Genomic DNA, 22807 nt, shown 5'->3' with positions numbered 1-22807 from the left:
TACATCATACATCAGAGGCCGACCATGGTGGAGCGAGGCTCCCTGGACGACGACCATTTTTGTTCACTTTTACTTTTGGTTCAGTTAAATGCATGCACACTCTCATGGTCTCCCTGAATTGTATCAGACATTTGAATCTCTGTGGTTGCCACAACACACACACACACTTCTCCCACACCACAGAACACTTTTTCATTTGATGGCCCCTTGCCTCCATCAGGAAATCCACTTAGGCCCACTTCACACCTTCACACCTCACATGACACCTGACCCTGATGAGTGTGTGTGTGTGTAACAGGACACCAGTCAGGGCCTGACAGTTAAATGTGTGAGCATGATGTCATGACCACAGCTTCGCTTCTCTGGATTTATCCCTTATGCACTCATCTCTCTTTTCCTCCATTCTGCTCTCTCCATCAGGTGGACTTGTCACTAGCAGACAGAGGAGAGGGAGAAGAGAGGGGGGACTAGGGTGAAGAGAGGGAGGGAGAGAGGAAGGAGGGGAGGAGAGGTAGGGAGGGAGACAGAGAGTGAGCGAGGGAAGGAAAGAGGGAGGGACATCCAGCTGGACAAAGAGAAGAAAAGAACAGTTCTCTGATATGTGTATGTTTGTGTGTCTGTGTGTGTATGTGTGCATGTGTGTGTGCATCTTTCTCTCTGGACATGTGACTCTTGAACCCAAGGAGCCCTTTCCCCCCTGCTCTCCTCTGGACCAATCACACATCATTCTTCACCTCCACTCTCTGTTTCCTCCCATCAATATTTTAGCCGACCATTAAGAGCTGGGTAATTGCATAGTCTGAGCGTAGTGCCCCTGGCTAGCAGACTAATTAAAGCAGAAACAGAGTTTAGGCATATTGATTAAGAAGAGGAGGATTAATTATGGAAGACGTGACATTAGCCAAGATGATCTTCCACTCGGAGTTGGGGAGGAGGGCAGAAAGTGAGAAAGAAAGAGAGAGAACGAGATAGAAACAAAGAGATGGGACAGCGAGGAACCGAGTGAGACGGAAAGGGAGAGAGAGCGAGAGAGAGAGACAGAAAGAGAGGAGGGGAGGGATGACTGAAACAGGACCCCCTCTCTCTCACAGGGGGGTCTTTGTTTCTCCGCGCCCAGTGATGTCCTGAGAACTCCGCTGCCAAACCTCCCCCCCTCTCTCTGATGCCAGATAAATGTGTCAGTGCCCATGTGGCCTGTGCCACTCCAAAGCTCTCCGTTACACTCGCTCTCTCTCTCTGTCTCTCTCTGTGGGTGATAGAGGGGGGGGGAGACAAGGGAAGGGAGAAAGGGGTGAATGGCGAAGGGGGGTTGGGGGGGGGTGTCACCATGGCAGCAGGGCAGGGGACAGCAGAGCACAGGTGTGCCTGACGGACCTCTCTTGTCTGGTCCCCTTGGTTTCTTCCTCACGTTTGTGTGCGAGTGTGTGTGAGAGGGCGGGGGGTGATGAACCTGGAGCCCTGAGGGCTCTTCATCCTCTGATACATTTAGATTCTTAATGCCACTTCCAATGGCCCCGCTAACTCCCTCTGTCACTGGCCTGAATGATTCACCAGGTGAAGAATGATTATGGTAGGAGAAGAGGGGAGGAGGGGGGGGGAGTAAATGAGAGGAGAAAGACAAAGGAAGTAGGACCGTTACATCCCTAGGCTTTTCTCCTCATTTAAGCGTATGAAGGAGAACGCATGTGTGTTAACTGAGTGCTGTCCGTGCTGTAGGTGTAATGCTTTGTTATTCGTGAGCTGGGAGAGTCAGTGTAGGGTAAAGAAATAAGCACGTAAATCATAACCCTAACCACATGGGGGTGACCCCTAACTGTAACCCTCACCTAAGCACACCAATTAAATGCCTAAGCTTAACCAGTGCTACAACATGCAAACTGGGGATCGTATGTGTATTAGTGGCAGATACAGTTTTTGTATGTATTATTTACATTTAGTCATTTAGCAGACGCTCTTATCCAGAGCAACTTACAGTAAGTACAGGGACATTCTCCCCGAGGCAAGTAGGGTGAAGTGCCTTGCCCAAGGACACAACGTCGTTTGGCAGGGCCGGTAATCGAACCAACAACCTTCTGATTAATAGCTCGACTCCCTAACCGCTCAGCCATTCGACCCCCCCTATTATGCTTTTTTAAAATGTATTCTTTTGTTTTTTGCGCATCATGACCTTTTTCCAGCCTAGCTACAGCCTGATTGTGCTAACATTTATGGTTGTGACAGAGATCAGAGAGATACATCACACCCTCATCACACACACATACATGTAGTGCAGTGGAATGAGATGCCTGTTTCTCACTGCATGTTGTTTTATGCCCCAGCTAAATGCAACACTGAACCATCAATTGAGTAACTACAGCAGCCCTTGAATAGAACATGTCCTTAATAATTCAGTGATTGCAAAAGAACAGTGTTTGGTTGATTTGTTTAAGTGTGTGTTTGTGAAGTGTGTGTTTGTGCGTGTGTGTATGTGTGTGCACATGCATGTGTGAGCGTGTGGCCGAGCATTGTTTGAAAACCTATCTCCTGTAATCCAATTTAGACAGCAACGATAATCATAATTTGAAGCAGCAATGGTAGGCATGACGACAGAATTAATTAGAGTGCAAGCATATCAATGAAGTCTAAACATGGAAAAGAGGAGAAACACACTCACTCACACATACAGCGCAGATTGAATGGAATATCTACTGTGACTGATATATTATCTACTATGTTAAGTAATGTTCCCATGGTTGTCATGGTTTCAGCTTCTTAAAAGTCATTTTGTATTTAACTTGGATGTTTCTCAGAGTGGTTCATAACTGCTATACCAGCCACCCCCCCCCCCCCCTTCGCGTACTGTAACAATTCCGGTATCTATTCACGGTCTCTATGACAACCATGATAGGTGCCACAGTCACGCTGAGACACCTTGGCTCATACACCTCCACATCCTGTGCCCGTTCGCTGGTCGGTTGTCAAACGCGTTTGTCAAACCAAGAATTCTGTCATTCAATTCTTTTGTTCGCCACAAACCAGAAAGAAAATAATTTTTTTAGGAAGCATCACCAGTAATGTTGGGGGACATTGGAAGATGCCGGAATGTACGCATGTGCCAGTGGCAGGTACCTGGTCTGGATGCTAGCATGTGTGAACTAGAAAATGTATCATTGCTGTGAAAAGAGAGCGTCCGTACGGATGTCGGAAGGTTCAATTCCCACCCTGAGTTCACGCCTAAGAAGTTATGGCTCAAGGGCAATGAGATAGAGGGTGTGTGTCTTGATGCCCTGGCAGAGATAACAGCCTCCCTCTCTGCCAAAGAGAGCAAGTTCTAGAACAGAGACAATCTCTCCGCTCTGTGTGATGTAAGACCCTAAAAAAAAGTCATTTGGAATCAATTATTTACTTTGATTATATACGGTCTTCTTCAGCATAGCTGTATCTGCTGTACCATCTGAAATATTTTTCACACATAGACTGCTACAGCCAGCCAGCTTATTCAAAGACTGAGAGAGCGAGAAAGAAGGATAGGGAGAGAAGAAGAGAATGGTTGTTGTGTCTATTGTTGGTGTCCAGGGCTGTGCTGTACAACAGCGAGGCATCCCTGGTATTGGGAACTCACAAAGACATTCCTTCCTCCTCCTCTCTTTCTCTCTCTCCATCTCTTTTTCCTGCTGTTATATTAGTCCGTTGTGTCCGTTTCTGTCATCAACATAGACCGCCTCAGGGAGAAGGAGGGGTGGGGGGTGGGGGGGGGGGTGGAGAGACAGAAAAAGATAGAAAGAGAGGGAAGATGGGGGGAGGTAACAGAGACTTTGCTGGTTACTAGTGGGGACAATACATTTAAATCTTCCGTGCTGTGAACAAGTGACCTGTAGCCAGTTGATCCCAGGTTTATTTGGTAAGAGCTGTCTGCGTCCTGTTTTGATTGGAGGAGGTCCCCGACACTTCCTGTGTGAATTGGTGTCACACACGTGGGCTCCAGACGTCATTGGCCATGCCGGTGTGTGGGAGGCCAAGAGAGGCCCTTTCATACGAGGTGTCAATCCTTGCAGTTCTTAGTGTGCGTAAGGGGAATGAGTGTGAGGGCACGACAGCAGTTGAGGTGTGGCGGTAAACTCTGTTGTATGAGTTTCGCATGTCAATCGGACACAGAAATGACCAAATGAAGCAGACATTTGCCTTCACTGTTCCTTGCCAGTGAATCTCTGCAGTGGTACACTACATATTTGTTACAGTGTAGTGACTGTGTTACAGTATAGCAGGTTAACAGTGTAGTGACAGTGCAACAGGAGTATACAGCAGTGTGAACGTTTAGCAGCATTGTAACGGTGTGTTTCACCTCTTGTGTCTCTCTACAGAGGTTTGGGTGGCATCTGAGGGCTGGCTGAAGGCTCCTGACCTCCTCCCTGCCCTCCTGACCCCACCAAACCACGGGAACCCCACAGCCAGAGGACTGGGAGATCCCCAAGAAAAAAAAGAGTAATCCTCAGAGGTGAGTTCACACACACACACGCTTAAAGAAACACACACCAACACACACATACACTCACAGACCCCAGAACCAGACCTTGCCACCTCCCTGGCAGATGTCCCCCCCCCCTCTCCTGTGGTGTTGATCTGGGATCATGTTGACCATATAGTTCCTGCTTGATTTGCTCCCTCTCTGGATGGAAAGTCCAGCGTTGAAATAGCTGGAAGTTATGATGTACACTGTTCCACAGGCTGCGGCCAGAATAGTACAATAGCCTAGTGATGGATGTGTCTTGTCGTCACAAAGGACCAACGTTTGGAAGGAAGGAATATAGTTACTGAGATTTTAGGATGTGTTCAGGTTGTGTTTAACTAGCGCTTAAGGTTGCTAGTCACTGCTGTCTTGAAACAAGCCGTTTTCATGAGCTTACATGGTAACCTAGCAGCTAGTGCCACAGGTGAGAAGAGGAGAGAGAAGGAATGGAGGAGAGAGAGAAGTAAAGAAGAAGGGTATATATGAGGCTGTCAATGAAGCATGGTGTGGTAAGTGGAGTCACCGGTGAGAAAGACAGTTAATCAGACTCTGTACAGCTGTTTCCAGACATTTCTGCAAAATGTTGTGGAAAATGTAATGAAGGCTAGCTGGGTAATGGTTTCAAGCTTCCACTCGTGGAAAATATGACAGTCTTTCCATTGACAATTAAGACCAACATGAAGCCCAGCTAGTTATTTTTTCTTCTTTTTTTCCTTTCCTACTTTTCCTTCCTCTCTCCTTCTCTTTCCCACCCTTCTTTCCGTCCATCAGTGGGATGTGTGGGGTTTTTATGCCGGGCTTAAATGAAAACATTAACTGTGAGCAGCTGTGCCGAGTTCCGCCACCAGTTAGCGTAGTTAGCATTAGCATGGTTAGCATTACAATTAGCGTAGTTAGAGTGGTTGGCGTGGAGCTTCGTTATCTAACTGGAACCAGCAGGAGTCTCTCCCACAAAGAACCTTCATCCTACATGCATGTTTAGCCCCATACCCCTTCTGGTGAAGCATTTTCGATCTAAATGGGACACCCATTGGGATTCTACCGGCCAGGCTCACAGAAACCCTCCCCTGCCTCCCCCAGCCTCTGTGATACTGTTCAAAAGTGATCTAGTGTCTTTAGTGAGACGTGCTAGAGTATGCCCTCATCTCAGACTGGGCTCCTGCTGTAGTAGCTGATCTGGACAGCTGCCTCCCTATGCTCCATCTCACAGTACAACTGCTGACCTACCTCTGTCTCTCACATTCTAATGTTTGACATGAAATGGTGCGCAGGGACCTGACCCTGGATCAGCTCTTCTGCTCTTGAGGTGCCATGTGAATTGCAGGCCCAGTCGTCTCTACTGCACCCCCCTCCCACCATCTCCCGACCTCCTTGCCTCCATCACACAAGCCTAGCTGCTCTGAAGCCTCCCCACTGTGGCCTCCACAGAAGAGAAGAGTGTTTGTGTGTGTGTGTGTGAGACAGGGTCAGTCTAGGGAAATGATGTCAACCTCTGGTTCGCATCAGACCTGTCCAAAGTCCACAGCCTGTTCTGGGCTAATTCATATTCAAGCCCTGTTGCTGGCGATGGATCTGCCTCCCTGGACAGCCCTGCCGCAGCGGTTAACCATAATGTGCATATATGCGTACTGATACGAGATCCCACTGATAGCTTTTCTCCTTCCATGCTGTGCAGTTTGCGCAGTTTCGTGCGTTGCGTTGTTTTGTGCATTGTGTACTACTATGTTGCGTTGTGTGCAGTGTGTGTTGTGTTTTATAACCAGTCTTTTCATAACGCCAAGTCAACAGCAGCACAGTGACCCCCCCGCCTGCCACCCTTCAGACAGTCTCCTCCTTCCTCCTACACAGCATCTGTCACCCCCCCCCCCCCCCCACACACACACACACACATTGCTCACCCCGTCTCTAGAACACTTCTACCGCATCCCACACACACATTTATTTAGGAGAATGAGAGGGAGAGGGGAAGAGACAGCAAGAGAGAGAGAGAGAGAGAGAGAGAGAGAGAGAGAGAGAGAGAGAGAGAGAGAGAGAGAGAGAGAGAGAGAGAGAGAGAGAGAGAGAGAAAGAGAGAGAGAGAGAGTGAGAGAGAGAGTGAGAGAGAGAGAGAGAGAGAGAGAGAGAGTGAGAGAGAGAGAGAGAAAGAGAGTGAGAGAGAGAGAGAGAGAGAGAGAGAGAGAGAGAGTGAGAGAGAGAGACAGAGAGAACCTCCCTGGTAAATCTATCTTTGGTCGTGTACAAGTTCTCCCACTCCTACCTGCAGTCTGTCTGCTACTCTAAACAAGGCCTAACTACCAGATTTTTGTTGGATGAACTGAATCTTTCATAATAGACTTTTCAAAATATGAAGACATTCTAATTGAACCTATATGCACATATAGTTCTGTATGGTTGTGGTGTCTTATGTATGTGTCTAGTGTATGTGAAATGTTTCGAGGGGCTGTGGTGTTTCTCAGTGTTTACGACCATCTGGTCCTTATTACATTGATGACTCCTCTCTTTCCTCTGCCTCGCCCACCCTATCTCTCTCTCTCACTGTATCCATCTACCCTTTTCCCCCTCTCTCTTTGCCTCTGTCTCTCCATATCTTTTTTTCAAGGACGATAGATAGCTATTAATATTGCTTCATGTTGCTGGGTTTCTTCACAATGCTGTGTGTGTTCGTACTGACAGTGGATGAGAGAAAATTTAAGATAACCTTAATGATTGAATGTTGTATGAATATGAATGCCTCGTACCTTTGGGGGGCATTTATTCACTACTGTCCATTCGTCCAAAAGATGAGGGGGCCAGGGGTCTATTTTCAGAGCTCTCTCGTGCAGCTTAGCCAGCCAGCTACAGCTGTAAAAGTTGCCTCCTCCAGTAATGAGCTGAAGCCTTCTATCCTCCTTGTCTCTCTCTCTCTTTCTCTCCCTCACTCTCTTTGCCCAGGTCAGGTCTTTGTTACCATAAACTCTATAATTACTGAATGGAAACAATTAGCAGTTGGCTGAATAATTAACTGCCTCTCGCAACTGCTGTGAGGGCCCTGAGACTAAGACATACACCGATCCTGTTCAGAAAACAGAGCCCACCTGAACGGGCCCAGTGCAGAACATTTCTTCTGCACACTGTCACACCGATAGGCCCAAACGAAAGGAAGTGTGTGGGTGTGTTTGTGCAACCGAAGGGCTCCATGATTGACCTACTGTAGTAGATCAGCAAGGATCTAGGCCAGTTTGAGAGCATCCAGATCCTGATGTCCTCTCTGCCATATGCAAACCCCGGGCCTACATGCTCCCATCTCTGTGTTTTCACAAGCACCCGCTCAGGCCTAATAGCAGATGGTCATCAGCTTACATCAACAGAACCTCACGCACACATTTTTGACTTGCAAAGCAGGGTAGGCAGTGCAGAGGTCTGGGGTGCGGGTGGAGAACCTTTTACTGTTCACTGTTACAGCTGTGCAGCTAGCTGGCTAGTGCCGACCTGTCTGATAGAGAGAAAGAAAGTGAGGGGGGGGTTAGAAAGAAGTGACAGATGGACGGAGAGAAAGAGAGAGGAGGGTTGGAGTGAGATAATATCTCGGGAAAGAGAGAGATGGACATTCGGGGTGTTTCTAAAGTACATATTTTGGCCACAGATTCAAATCCTCAGTCTGTTTTAGTTTAGTTCACACTCCTCTGGTTGATATATTAATTTATGGGTTTGCTGTCTGCTACGGTGTCCTGTGGCGACCCCTCGGACTGATGGCCACACACACACATACACACACAGTTCTGCTTCAAATACTTTTACTGCATCTTTCTGTACAAACACTCCTACCTCAATTCTATATAAACTGCAGCCTTATGAGGACGAGTGTACTACCTATGATTTCAGTGAGGAACCCACTTGAAGGCTAGCTCTTTGTCTGGCTACAATGGGGCCGTGCTTTAGCGCCAAGGGCTGGCTAAGACCACCCTGGGCTGAGAGCCTCCCACACTGCTACATATCCTCCACCAGAGATGGAGGTGGGAAGATGTGCTCACACACACACACACACACACACACACACACACACACACACACACACACACACACACACACACACACACACACACACACACACAGCTCCACCCCAGATATAACTAATATTAGTATGGTAGCAAAGTTTTAAACCCACACACTACACTTTCTGTTGCTCGAGGGTGGCAGGGGCTATCGATCTATCCGTGCGTGTGTGTATGTGTGTGTGCATTATTTGCTTTGGGCTATATATATACCGCACATGGATATCTCCAATATGCATAGATTATGCGTGCATCTGCTCGGCAGACCAAGTTTGCGTGAGACAGGTCAGTCTATCAGACTGTGGAGAGCAGCTTACATAAAGTACTTGAATCATCTAGGCAAGGGTTGCTGTTTATATCCATGAGGATGTGCTCTTACCTACTCTATTGAGAGGTGCCCTCACCACACTCTTGTTTGTATGTGTGTGTGTGTGTGTGAGGTGCCCGCACCACCACGCTCTGCTTCGTTGCCTGTCCCACGCACACTTCCTCCAGATGCTCCACTTGAAAAGGATGCCAATGGATATTCTCACCCACACTCACAAAATAGGACATGGTTTTTCACCGGCAATGAATAACACTTTATATAACCCATTCAGCAGGCTCTCTTTCACTGGAAATTGCTTGCCTTATGCAACACTTAGTTTCATCAATGGTTTGAGACGATGATGTATCCGCAGATGGAAAAATAGTTGACGGAGAAGCTCAGTACATCGCTAAGGCTTACATATCGAAGAAAAAAACAAACGTAGCCTGTTTTATGATGGCAACGTCCAAGTGTTTACTTTTAAATTTTAAACCCATAGGGCAATGGTGTTGTCATGTTTAGACATGCAGGTTAACCTCATTGTGCTTGCTCAGGTGAAAGTACATTCTCAGAGTTCTCCCATGTAGAACATAAACTGTACAGTTCTTGATTCCATTGCACCACTGTAATATGAATCTTACTGTAATCTAGTGCTAAATGGAATTTGGAACAGTATATTATTGGTGTATACATGTGTGGGTAAATGAGAAATGAGAGGTCTGGTTTGTTCTCAACTTAGTGTCTAAGCTCTGGGTTCCACACACTGCTACCCTGCTGCTGGCCCACATTCCTCCTGTGTAATACCATGGAGGAGAAGGAAAACAAAACTGGTCCAACGATACTGTTTAAGGTTCTATAAATACACCAAGTTTTCTGACAGGGTTATTTTTAGCATGCATGTTAGGCCTCAAGACTTGAGCGTCATACACACACATCTTTTTATGTTCCTTCCATGCCCCTGTCAGCACAGAAACACTGTGTGTGTGTGTGTGTGTGTGTGTGTGTGTCGCAATCAGAAAAAAAAGTACAGTACAAAAAAAAAAAAAAAAAAAAAAAAAAAAACGCGAAGCAGAGTGCAGTTTCAGCTGGTTGGCCTTCCCAGAAAGACAGTGTTGGTTCTGTGTTCAGGTATTGGTCTGGTCCCCTCAGACTGAGGGTGTGTTTATATCCTGTCAGTTTGCCTTTATGCGCTGTGCGCGTACGTATACAAAGTCAAAGATCAAACACAGGTAACCATAGAGGAGAAGGTGCCGCTCCTGGCTGTTCCTTTCATCACACCCCCGCACGTACAATGTGTGATGTCACTTCCCCTAGCTATTTTTATGCCTTTGTGTCTTTTTAAGAACTGCGTGGGCCTCGCTGTCACTGATGACTCACAGCTCGGGGGAGGGGGCGGTGCAATCTGCTAACTGCACTGCGAAGTGCTCACATTCAGAATCTCAACTTAGATCTACGCCTTATGTGCCATCCTACCTTCATGCCAATGTCTGGGCCGGCACACAAACTGGGATCTTTATGGGGTATGGTATTGTTAACGGTTGACTGATATGAATCCAAATGTATGACGAGAGTTGAGTTTAATGACACTTTAAGGCAAGGAAGTTAGTGTTGTTTTGCTTTAAATCTCAAAAAATCGGTATTTGTCTCTCTTAGGTCTGTCGGTCTTGTTGAAGAAACTTCAGCGGAAGCTGTGAGAAGAGGTACTTCAAGCACTTAAAGTAAGTGTCAACTTTTAGGATTGGATGTGATTTACCATAAGGCATAATATTGAGAATATCACTCACTCCTTTACTTCCCTTTCTATTTCTCTTCTTACGAAACCCTTCAGATCACACAAGCGCAAAGGATTTTGATCTTTTCGGTTGACAGAGCGGGTAAGAAGTCTCTAGTATGATTGACAGAGGGAAGGAGTTCTAATGCTGACCTCTGACAGTCGTCATCCCTCCAGATTGGAACACCGTCCTAGCTGCTATGGCAGAACCCTGTATCTGACAACCCAAGCTGTGACAGCACTTGACATGCCTGCTTGCCGCAGTTTAGACTTCTAACAGCCGACACTCCTAAGAGAACACCCCCTTCCCTCCTCCTCTAACCTACGTCAAGAGGACCATGGAGCCTCGTGAACCCGCTGCTGCTCAGAAGGGCCCATCGGAGGGGCGAGACAAGGCCCCGCTCCAGAGAAAATGGGCGTCTGAGCCCTCGTCCGCGGGCTCCAAACGAAGCACTTTTGCTGACCCCAACGTCAAGCGCCACTCACACCTCGAGAGTTTACCTTGTGGCGCTGGCGCTGGTGTGGCACACAAATATGGCAGCGGAGGTGGTTCCATGAAGCTGCTCTCCTCTACCATTGGTCAGTCATCTCAAGACAGTCAGTATGCACAGGCCAAGGCCAAGCATCAGGCCCAGGTCTTCCCCCAGGGCTACCCCTACCAGCTTGCCCAGCCCTACCCACAGCAACCCATGCAGGAACGCTTCCTATCCGGGGCCAAGCCCCAACCTGGTCTGGAGCCCCACGCCTGGCCCTTTGCTGGTCAACTGCCCTCAGAGGACCTCTACCCTGGACACTCCCGTCCACACGGAGCGGGATTTCCACGGCAGAAGTCGCCCAGCCTGCCCAGCTCTTTCAGCCAGTACTCCCAGTCTGGCCCAGAGCCCCCGGAGGAGGGCTACAAGAAGGAACAGAAGCCCAAGAAGCCAGGGAAATACATCTGCCACTACTGTGGCAGGGCCTGCGCGAAACCCAGCGTTCTGAAGAAGCACATCCGATCTCACACTGGGGAGAGACCCTACCCCTGTGTGCCCTGTGGTTTCTCCTTCAAAACCAAGAGCAACCTGTACAAACACAGGAAGTCCCATGCCCACGCCATCAAGGCGGGGCTGGTGCCCTTCTCCGACATAGGAGCAGGACGCGGGGATGTGGATCAGGCGTCCTCACTGGGGGAGGCCGAGGCACACTCAGACGGGGAACAGAGCACGGACACAGACGAGGAAGGAGTGGAGGCCTCCATGCTCCTGGACAAAGGGAGTCCCATCCCACAGATCTCCTTTGAATCTGACAAGAGATCCATGGACAAGGGAGGGGAACCAGCGTATGCAGATGCAGCGGAGGAGCTGGCATTGATGTCGATGAAAGTGCCTATTTTAATTGTCCCCAAACAGGGGATCCCCTCCACGGGCATGGAGTGTCCTCCCTTCACCGACCTTAAGGGGGTGCACATCAGCTCTCTGGTGGGTCGGGGAGGGGACGACTCACCCACCATCAAGCAGCGCTTGGCCCTGAGGCTAGTAGAGAAGAAGGGGCAGGACTCTGAACAGTCTCTCAACCTCCTCAGCCCCCACAGTAAAGGCAGCACTGACTCTGGGTATTTCTCCCGTTCCGAGAGCGCAGAGCAGCAGATCAGCCCACCCAACACCAACGCTAAGTCCTACGAGGAAATTATGTTTGGTCGGACCTGGTACTATCGGCCCAACTCCAGGTCCAGGCAATCTATCACCGTGGGGATGGCTGGCCAGGACCCCAGCATGGTCAGTCTGGGCAAGGCTGGCACCATTCTTGAGGTTAGCATGGGTAAGATCTCTGAGGATCACATATTCTTCAAGGGGGACTGCTTAGGAGAGGATGGACAGCTGCTGCCAGGCGTTGACCCCAAGCAGTACCCTACAGGCCCCTGCCAAAGCAACACCGGGCTGTTGGAGGCCCCCAGCGACTCTGCAACTCTGATCAGGAGCAACTCCATGCCAACCTCGTCCCCCACCAACCTGAACGTGCCCCCGGGCATCCGCGGCAGCCACTCCTTCGATGAAATGATGACATCGGACGATGTCTTCTACCCAGGAAGCGGTCTGAGGAGGCTCAGGCGACAGGCTGCCTTTGAGCACTCTGCTCACGAAAGCCACGGAGAGACTGATGTCTACGGAAACATCCCCAGGAATGCCCCCGGTTCTGTCGCACTTAAAATGGGGGAACGCAGCTCGGGGCTGCCAGAACACCCTGCCTACAGCCCGTACGGTACCAAGGTAGGAGTGATGGAGAACACCACACGTAAACGCAGGAAGGAGAAGAGTGTTGGGGATGAGGAGGACAGTCCAGGACATTGCGACAGCAGCTGTAGCGGCTCTGTGGAGATGCTGGGGGACTATGATTGTAAACAGAGCAGTCAGGACAACTCAAGGGCCACCCCCTCCATTTACAGTGCACATAGCCAATCAGACAGCTTTGACACATGCACAAGTATGTGTTCGGAGGACATTGTTTTAGTCCCGGAATCCGATCGCAAGGCAGCCGGTAACGTCATCTCAGTCATTCAGCACACCAACTCCCTCAGCCGGCCAAACTCTTTTGAGAAATCCGAATCATTTGAGCAACCCGTTTACCAGCAAGATAAGCCCTCCACACAGTACTCTGAACAGTCCGATGGTGAGAACATTGAAAATCAGGTCCAGAGTCCAGAGTCACTGTTGAGAACTGAGAGCATGGAGCAGCATCAACAGAGTGACAGCGAGCTAGCCGCTAATGTGACATCCACCGACCAGAGCTATCACATCCCCCACAAGCTGGTCCGGCAGCCCAACATCCAAGTGCCTGAGATCAGGGTGACAGAGGAACCAGACAAGCCCGAGAAAGAGCCGGAAGCTCCGGTGAAAGAACCGGAGAAGCACGTAGAGGAGTTCCAGTGGCCCCAACGCAGCGAGACCCTCTCCCAACTCCCCACTGAAAAGCTACCCCCGAAGAAGAAACGTCTGCGCCTGGCAGACCTGGAGCATTCCTCTGGGGAGTCCAGCTTTGAGTCCACCTGCACAAGCCTGTCTCGCAGCCCAAGCCAGGAGAGTAACCTGTCCCATTCCTCCAGCTTCTCCATGTCCTTTGAGCGCGAGGAGGGCCTGAAATCCGCCTCCCCCACCAAGCAGGATGAATTGGCCAGGCAGTCTGAGTTTCTGACCGTCCCAGGTAGTGGACATTCCCTCTCCATCCCTGGTCAACACCAGCAAAGGGAGATGAGAAGGTCCTCGTCAGAGCAGGCTCCATGCGCACTGCCTACAGAGGTACCTGAGATACGTAGCAAGTCTTTTGACTATGGGAGCCTGTCTACCTCCTCCAGACAGGGGGAAATCTACTGCAGTGCGTCCGCTATGAAGGAGAGGAGACGGGGCTACCTGGTCAGGCAGGCCTCTCTGAGTGTCTACACAGAGACAGTTGTCCACGAGGCAGGAGGAATTGAGGTGGCCATCAAACAGGAGCATCCAGATCACGGAGCCTCCCACACAGCCTGGCCAAGCCCCACTACCTCCTCTCACGGTGCTCCAACCAGTGAAGTAGCCAGGTCAAAGAGGCTCGGACAGACAAGCTTAGGGCCCCACCACCTTCATTTGCAGCACAGTACTAGCGAGGACAGCCAGCAGGAGGAGCCCCCACTGTACCAGAGGCCCCCACGTCTGCCCGGCCAGGCTTCAACCGAGGGAGAGCATTTGGGTCACGAGGTTATGACACAGGATGCGATGCAGTATTCATCTCTCCAGGGGGGTCTGGCTTCGCTGCCCTTTTTGCCCATGCAGCCCGGTCTCTTCTGGCATCCAGAGTCCACCCAGAGACACAAGCAGCACCTGGCGTTCCAGACACACCCGCTCCACAAGCAGTTACATATCAGGCAGCCTAATCTACCCCACGTACTCCAGCAGAAAGCCCATGGCCCTGCCCATCAATCCATACAGCAGATACAGGAGCAGTGTGGCAGTAAAGGAGATGGTGTCAACAATGTTAACAGCGGTAGCAGCTACCCCTTCCCCTCCAGGCCCTCCCCCCAGAACTTAAGCCCGCTCCATTCCCAGGTGTCCCTGACCACCACTAGCACCCTGCTCATCCAGCAGGGCCAGCCCATCTTTGCCACCCAGAATGCAGGCTCCCAGGCCTCTTTGCCTCCCGGCCTCCGGGTCCCAGTCAGGATCCAAACTCACGTGCCATCCTACGGAAGTGTTACGTACACAAGTGTTTCTCAGATGCTTGGCCCCCATGGCCAGGAGTCCTGCTGCACTTCAGCATCCCTCCTAGGCGGTTCTTCCAAATCAGGGATGGGCTTTAACCTGGCGCAGATCCTGGGTCAGCCGGGATACCCCCTATGGAAGAGTCCAGAACCGTTGCCCGGGCGACTCAACACAGGGATCCCGCTGTCTCTGACATCGGGTACCATCTCGACCACAGACGCCTCATCCAGCCTGGGTGGCGGCAAGCGCATGCTGTCCCCAGCTAGCAGCCTGGAGCTCTTCATAGAAACCAAGCAGCAAAAGAGAGTGAAGGAGGAGAGGATGTATGGACAGATTGTGAAGGAACTGAGCGCCGTTGAGCTAAGCACCTCCAAGGAGGAGAGGAGGTCATTAAAGAGCGAAAGCTCCATGGACGATCTGGAGAGGATGTCCTCCTCACCCCCGGTGGATTTCCCTGACTCTAACAGGATCCCAGTCCGTTCCTCAGCCTCCCACCTGCCCGAAGTGCCCCCAGTGGACAGCTTCACCCCCCCTCTGCAGATCGTCACCGACTCCCCCAGCCAGAGGGACACGGAAGGGAGAGCCAGCTCACCAGAGGACCTGGATGTGGATGACTCCACTCGCGAGGCCAGCACCAGCCCCCAGTCCATGGTCTCTCCCTCGGACACTCCCGACCCCCCAGACTCCAAGCACGCCCTGGCCAATAAGATCCCTGTCAACATGCTGGTGCAGCTGGCTGCCAACCAGAGCGTGACGGCGAGAGGTGGCACCCTCCTCCTGACAGATCTGGCGGACGTACACCAGCTATTCCAGTTCCCCAGTCTGAGGACCACCACCAGTGTCTCCTGGTGCTTCCTAAACTACACCAAGCCCAACAACAGCCAGACCACGCCGCTGACGTCGGTCTACGGCTCTTGGTGCGTAAGCTCCTACAACCCCAACCCCCTGAGCCTGAGCACCAAGGCTATGCTGGCGCTGCTGTGTTCCAAACAGAGGAGGAACACTGAGACCTACACCATGGCTGCCATGAGCATACCTGGCGAGGGGAAGCTGGTTTCCTCCCTGGCCTGGAAACAGAGGATTGAACAGGTAAACACAACGATAAAACCAAGCTGGTTGAGTAAAACGAGGGGCTAAAAATAACACAAATCTTGTCAGTTTGACGATTCACTCTTTTAGACCAATTTGCATCCATTACATTTTGTGTTTGTTGAGCTGTGTCTCACTGATTGCGTGTTTGTTTCTCCCAGGTAAAGCCAGAGCACATGCAGACTGATGTGAGCAAATATGGGAAGAAAATGAAAAGCCAGATGTCCCGGGAGAGGAGCAAGGAGGAGCATGGGGAAAAGGAGAGCTCCTCCAAGCAGGCTGAGCCTACACGTATCAAGATCTTCGAAGGAGGGTATGTCAAGATGGCTGATAACCACCATTAGAGTTTAGAGGGTAGGCCTTTTAAAATCAGCATGGTGGCTCCTTTAGAGCAAGATGCCTTACTTTAGGTTTTCCGATTGCGGTCTGTTTAAGAACGACAACAGCACCTGATGCTGAATAGATTTTTTGTCATGTGATAATTTGCTTTACACATTGAATGACTTGTCTGAGGCTCTTCTGATGTGAGCATTTTAAAACACTGTGGTATTTCGAAGTGAAGCAAGACTTGATAACTTCATGATTATTAACTTCATGACCACCCATGCCCTGGGTGGTTCCCTCTGACATATCGTGGTTTCTTCATTAGAGATGGTTGACTAGAAGAATAGCCTTTTCAGATGGTATTTTTCTCATTTTCTGTTCTGCTTTGGGATTACTGAAGACAGTACTGCACAATTTAATACAACTTTATTGTCCCCTGAGGACACTTTGTGTGCAGAATGAAAACAGAGACAGAATAATGTCAACAACAGTCAGTCTAGAGCAGATGGTGCAGAAATAGCCTGCAAGTCCACCTTTCCTTCTCTCTCACTCAGGGCTACACACATGAATACATTTTAACATATTATTTTCCAATCATAAGACATTTTCACATTTCTTGAAATGATATCCTTTTCATGATTTTACCATGTGTAGTCGGCGCAAAGAGAAACCCCATCCAAACTCCAGTTCCTAACTGAATCCAGCTGTCTAAATGTCTCAGAGTCATCCATAGTTGCAATTGGCCCAAAACCATTTTCTCTGAGTAGTAAAATGCAGGCTCTGTGTGTGTAGTGTCGTGTTTGATGTGTAGACTATTAGCCTTTAGAACGCCTGCAGCCACTCAAGGGCTATTTGATGTGTTTGGATTACAGGTACAAGTCCAACGAAGACTATGTTTACGTACGCGGCCGAGGAAGGGGGAAGTACATCTGTGAAGAGTGTGGCATCCGCTGTAAGAAGCCAAGCATGCTGAAGAAACACATCCGAACGCACACCGATGTCAGGCCCTACGTCTGCAAGTTTTGCAACTTTGCTTTCAAGACCAAAGGTGGGTTTCACGGCTCCCTTGTCTCTCTTTCCTTCCTTCCATCCATCTCTTGTAACCACACGTATGCTAATGAACGCCTAATTTCTCAGCTCAGCCCAGCCTGACAGTTCAAACCAAAAATAAGGATCATGTTGAAAGAGAGGTTCTGTCAAAGTGGAAATGCACACATCTGTCATCTAGTCTGTCGGTCTCACCGTCTGTCAAGCAGGCTGTCTAATAGCCCTGCCTCTGTCCCTCAGGGAACCTGACCAAGCACATGAAGTCCAAGGCCCACATGAAGAAGTGTCTGGAACTGGGTGTGTCTGTTTCATCTGTGGAGGAACTGGAAACAGAGGACGCAGGTAAGCGTCTCACTTCACACTGTTGTTGTTGATAACCTGGGTCTCTGCCTCAGTGAAGCGCAATCCATCATGCATACAGTTATGTCAGACCAACAGAACATCCTCATGGACACTTGGGGATTAAATTGTGGTTTGAAACCTGTGGTCCTGGTTTCAAACCACCTCTGCTACACAGAGAGGAGGCTAAATTGGCCAGTAAGCTGCCCTGCTTGAGTTCAGTGGAATAAATCCCTCTCTGCCAGGCTCCATGTAAAATCATCAGCGATCACAGTTTTAAGATTGTACTGCTTGGTTGGTTGGCTGGGCAAAGCGAGTTTTTCTCCAGTAGAAATAAACTGCAGTCACTGGAACAGATTTGGAAAACCACCCCTCTATTTGCGTTTCCTGTTTTTCGAACTTCTGTATTCAGATGAAATCTGTTTATTGTCTACTGTATATGAACAGATAAACTGTACTGCATATTGGTTCAGTTCAGTTAGTTCCATAAACTTCAGTTTTATATAATGGTCTGTAAATATTTTATAATAGCATGGTTTGTGTCTAGAATGTCCTCTTAAAAATGTTTCCTCTGCTCATAAAACCTCTCTATGGTGCTTCTTTTTCAGATAACCCTGAGGACGGCCAGAGGGATTCTGGGAAGATGGTGGGCATCATGTCGGAGCATCAGTTTTCCGACGCAGACGACTCAGATGGTGGTGAGGAGGACGGGGACGAGATCGACGACGATGACGAAGACGACGACGAGTACGACGGGGACTCCACCCCCAAGACACGCTCTCGTAGCACCAGCCCACTGCCGTACGGTCTGCCCCCCAAGCCGGAACCTTTGTTTGGCTACTTGACCACGCTGCCGAGCATCCAGATCACATCTCTGTCAGCGGCCAACGAGTGTCCTGGGGGCCAGGGCCAGATGGCGCAGTACCAGCGTCTCCTCCAGGGGGCGCTGGGCGAGGCCTACAGGAGTCGTCTGGACGTCCCCAGCTCCATGGACGAGGACCCCCTCTGCACCGAGCACTCCTCCTTCGACCCATCCTCCTCTCGCCTCTCCTCACCCGGCCTCGACTCCTCTCCACTCCGCGAGCCCTCCCCCACCTCCTGCACCTCCCGCCGGTACCTCTCCCCCCGGAGAGACCTCTCTCCCCGTGGCCGTCTCTCCCCCAGGCGAGACGCCTCTCCCCTCAGGCACATCTCCCCAAAGAGAGACCTGGCCTTACGCCGTGACCTCTCACCCAGGGGTCACCTCTCACCTCTATCTCACCCGGGAAGGCCCACCTCTCCAGGCAGGGACCTGGCAGTGCGCAGGGAACTGTCCCCGAGAAGCCGCCACAGGGGCATGATCAGACCTGTATCGCCGCGTAGGGGCTCGCACCACCACAGCGCCCCATGGAGTCTGGGTCAACACCTACCCACGGACTCACTGTCCATGGGGGGCCAACGCAGCAGGAGTGCAGTGCACACGGACAAGGTAGGCTGGAATCACTAGCAGGCACCCCTACAACCACCTAACATAATCTCACCTATCTTCTGGTGCCTATCTCGGGGTACGGTCGATTCAGTTGGGCACAGTCATTCTATTCAGGGGTGTTCGTCAATCAGATCAGACAAACGTTGAGCATTTGAAGTAGTATCCAGCTCGCCACTATGTTCTAATAAGCTCCGTCCAAGCTCCCCAACCCCTCCCCCCCCCTCCGCCACCCCCCCCCCCCACCCCCCCCGTGGCGCTATGCAGCACTGACGCAGCCCCCCCAGGACTGAGATGATGGTTCTTTCCGCCTTCCAAAGACAGAAAAATACAACTTCAGTTAAAAAGGCACAATGGGAGTCGCGCAGGCACAGTGCGGAGTGCTGCTCTTGCAGTCTCAACCTCTCCCTGGATCTGTCTATTTATATATCTGGCCAATTAGTCTTCTCTGGAGAGGCAAGGAAATGCAGTGTTGGGAGGCTGAACCATTCTTCTTACTGTTGGCCATCTGGATGCTGTCCACCCCACAGAGAGAGAAAGACAAAAAAAAGGGGGGGGGATAAGTCATATGGCAGTCTTGGACCTTCTTTCCCTCCCTCCCTTTCTCTTGCTCTTTCTCTCTGTGGTTATTACAATCTGTTTTTCTTCTTAAGAGCCTTGTTAAACTCCATTTCCCAGCAAGCACAGTTCAAATAAAGCCTTAAACAGTCCACTTTTTCAGCTGGGTATCTTTTTACAATTTTCCTAATTCATATTTGGTTCTTTTTTAAGATGCTCATAGTTAGGAATTTAGCAGATTTTTCCTACCCAGAGTCTTGTCCTAGGGATGACCTAACGATGTCTTGGACCAAACTGAGCAATGCCTCAGCATAGCAATGTGCATGATGGCCTCCAACATATGAAACTCCCTTTTTTCAGACTAGCATGCTCTACAAACACTTACAGACATGTTTTTTCCGAGACTAAGATGGTAGCTAACCGGTCTCTCTCTGTCTTTCTTTCCCAGGACCAGAGGAGGAAGGAGGGTAGCCAAGACTCCCCCAGCCCACCCCATCAGGTTCTGTTCAGTCATCTACCCCTCCACTCCCAGGTACAGCTGCGGTCACCCTTCCCCATGATTCCTATTGGTGGAATCCAGATGGTCCACTCACTCCTGGGCCAGGCCCCTGGCCATGCCCACCAGAGCCAGTCCCGCCTCCCGCTCCAGAAGAGTACCTCCGAGGAGTCGAATGCCAGCGAGACTTCCTGTCACATGGCCGAGGGCCAAGGGGTCAAGGGGTCACCGCCCTGCTCGTGTGACTCGCCCCAGCAACAGCAGGAGAGGATGATGACCTCGTCATCCCCAGCCGGCCACTCGCCCGGGCTGGTCTCGGCAGCACCAGAGCGGACTTGTCAGGACGTGGCGGAGGGTCAGGACAAGAAGCATCGGCACCAGCGGCAGGAAGAGAACATCCACACGTGCACCAAAGCCATCGCCTCGCTGTGTATCGCCTCCGAGGAGTCCCTGTCCTCCTCCGCCTTCACGGACCCCCCACGCCGCTCCTCCTCTCCCCTCCCCGCCCCCCTGGAGAGCGGAGCCCCCCCCACCAGGATTCAGCACTTTACTGGTTCCCCGGCCTTGTTGCCCCCCCACCCCTCCTGCGCTGACAACCCCCTGCCCATCGCGTCGAAGCCCGGCGGAGGATGCCCAAGCCTGGGCACAGCAGGGGGTCAGACCTCCCCCTACAGCCCAGGTCTGGAGGAGAGGGCCCTGGGTCAACAGTGCCCCGGAGACAGGCCAGCAAGCACAAAGAGAAGCAAAGAACTATCACAGGAGGATAGCTGGAACAGCTAGGATAGCCCAGAGGTGGTGAACCTCAGTAAAAAGGGAGGGAAGACGTGCAAACAGAGATCAGACCTTATACACACAAATTGTTTGTAAAAACACAAACAAACACATTTTGAAAAAACACTGCAACACATAGGATGGATCCACACACACATTTTCGAACATTTGGACATACACACACTCACATACTACTAGCATGCCAATGGACATGCACACAGACACTCACACACACAAAGACAGAAATATACCCAAACACACCCGCAAACTCGAAAAATGTCTTTAAACAAACAAATTACAATAAGTTGTAGTTTCAGTGTATGTGTATAGCATGCCTTTTCTATCCTGGTTTGCTATTTTAACAATTTGTTTCTTATTTAAAGTTTCAGATAATAAACATATGGTATATATGTTAACTTATATGAGCCTGACCAAAATTGCTAATGGCCTCTAGTCTGGTACGTTTGAATGGACAGATGTGTGTGCCTTTTCTTTACTTTGGTGCTTATTATTCTTATAAGCATATTAAGCAGGAAGTTAATGTAAATATATCAAGTTTGTGTATCAGCTTTGTAATAAATGCAATTTACCTGTCTTTTTTGGACACCCCGAGTCTGAATGATGTGAAGTATCAATATATGTAAGGTTGCACTAAAACATATTTTTATATCAGTGAAAATTAAATGGCTTTTGTGTACAGCAGCAATTCTATAATACTATTTATTGTATCATGTTTCTTAAATTGTAAATTTTTCTTAATGTTGTGGATGCCTTTTATATGTAAAGCATGAGTTTTGCTATCGCTTCCGTAGAACAACAATATGTACACTGTAAAATGGCTTTATATGTTAGAAGTATTTATATACATCTGAGTGATGCACTTTACTTGGAGGTATATACATATAGTTAAATTGACAAGAGTATAACTAGTATATGAATATATATACAGTATAGAACATATATCTGCACTTACGTTTTAGATTGACACCCACATACAGTATGGTAGTTGTTCTAAAGGCTTGTACATTTTCTTCTGTTGGCTGCATTGGCTACATTATTATATATTTTTTTTTTATATATAAAGCATAGCTCTGCTCAGCATTATGTGAATGGATATGTGCACCTGTGCATCTCTGTTTTTAATTCAATGCTTACTGAAGTAGTAGTTAAATATTAAAGATAGGTTGATCTTCTGTGAATCACGTTGCTTGAAGTACTTGATTTCTTGGTTAGTACAGGGAACATTCCAATGTAAATAATTGAATGCCCTTAACACATACACAGTAGATGCATACACATACACAAGTACACACATACACCTTCATCTTTATACATGAGTTCGTCATGGGGGCATTGTCATCAGTCCACTGAATTGTCTTTTGTAACGGCTTGTTGTAAAAGAGAGCACACACACACACAACCCGGCGAACTATGAAAAATGCACCTTAAGTTTCCTACAATGTGGGTTTGGTCCCAGAATATATCAGTTTTGGAATTGGGATTTAGAATCCAGTTGCTTTTAGGAACCTGTTTGTGATTAATCATCCCTAAAGGAATAGGAGTATAAAACCAGTGCACTCGTGTGTATATCTGTATTTTGTATGGTGTGTATACGATCTATGTCATTTAACTCTTTGGACATTTTTGTCATTAGTCCCTTGTATTCACTTAACTGATTTAAACATGTCTTTAAAATCTAAGGTATCGAAGCACAAATAATTGTATAGAAACAAAAAAAGAAAAAAAATGGTAAACCTTCATAAAAAGGGTAACTTTATGATGTTCAGTGGAAAAATACAATATCATGTACGACCCCGGTTTCAATGAATCACAGTACAAGTGGGAAAAAATATGGATTGTTGTTTTCAAATAAATATGACTACAATAATATATGCATGTTCTTTTTGCCATCTGT

The 22807-nt window shown here is 49.2% G+C and overlaps 1 protein-coding gene across 3 annotated transcripts in view; it reads left to right on the top strand.

Annotated features, from left to right (window-relative positions):
- Positions 1-22807, top strand: part of hivep2a (HIVEP zinc finger 2a) — a 54883-nt gene extending 32076 nt beyond the window's left edge. For all 3 annotated transcript variants that reach the window (XM_062467788.1, XM_062467790.1, XM_062467789.1), the window contains 8 exons: positions 4341-4474; positions 10478-10542; positions 10653-15892; positions 16054-16205; positions 17089-17264; positions 17504-17605; positions 18211-19070; positions 20074-22807. In XM_062467788.1, the coding sequence (XP_062323772.1) occupies positions 10934-15892; positions 16054-16205; positions 17089-17264; positions 17504-17605; positions 18211-19070; positions 20074-20901 (7077 nt within the window). In that variant the 5' untranslated portion in view covers positions 4341-4474; positions 10478-10542; positions 10653-10933 and the 3' untranslated portion in view covers positions 20902-22807. The remainder of the gene's footprint in view (positions 1-4340; positions 4475-10477; positions 10543-10652; positions 15893-16053; positions 16206-17088; positions 17265-17503; positions 17606-18210; positions 19071-20073) is intronic.

This window comes from Osmerus eperlanus, chromosome 8 (genome assembly GCF_963692335.1).
Source record: "Osmerus eperlanus chromosome 8, fOsmEpe2.1, whole genome shotgun sequence".
In the NCBI taxonomy this organism is placed as follows: Eukaryota; Metazoa; Chordata; class Actinopteri; order Osmeriformes; family Osmeridae; genus Osmerus; species Osmerus eperlanus.
This window is presented reverse-complemented; position numbering and strand designations above follow the sequence as displayed.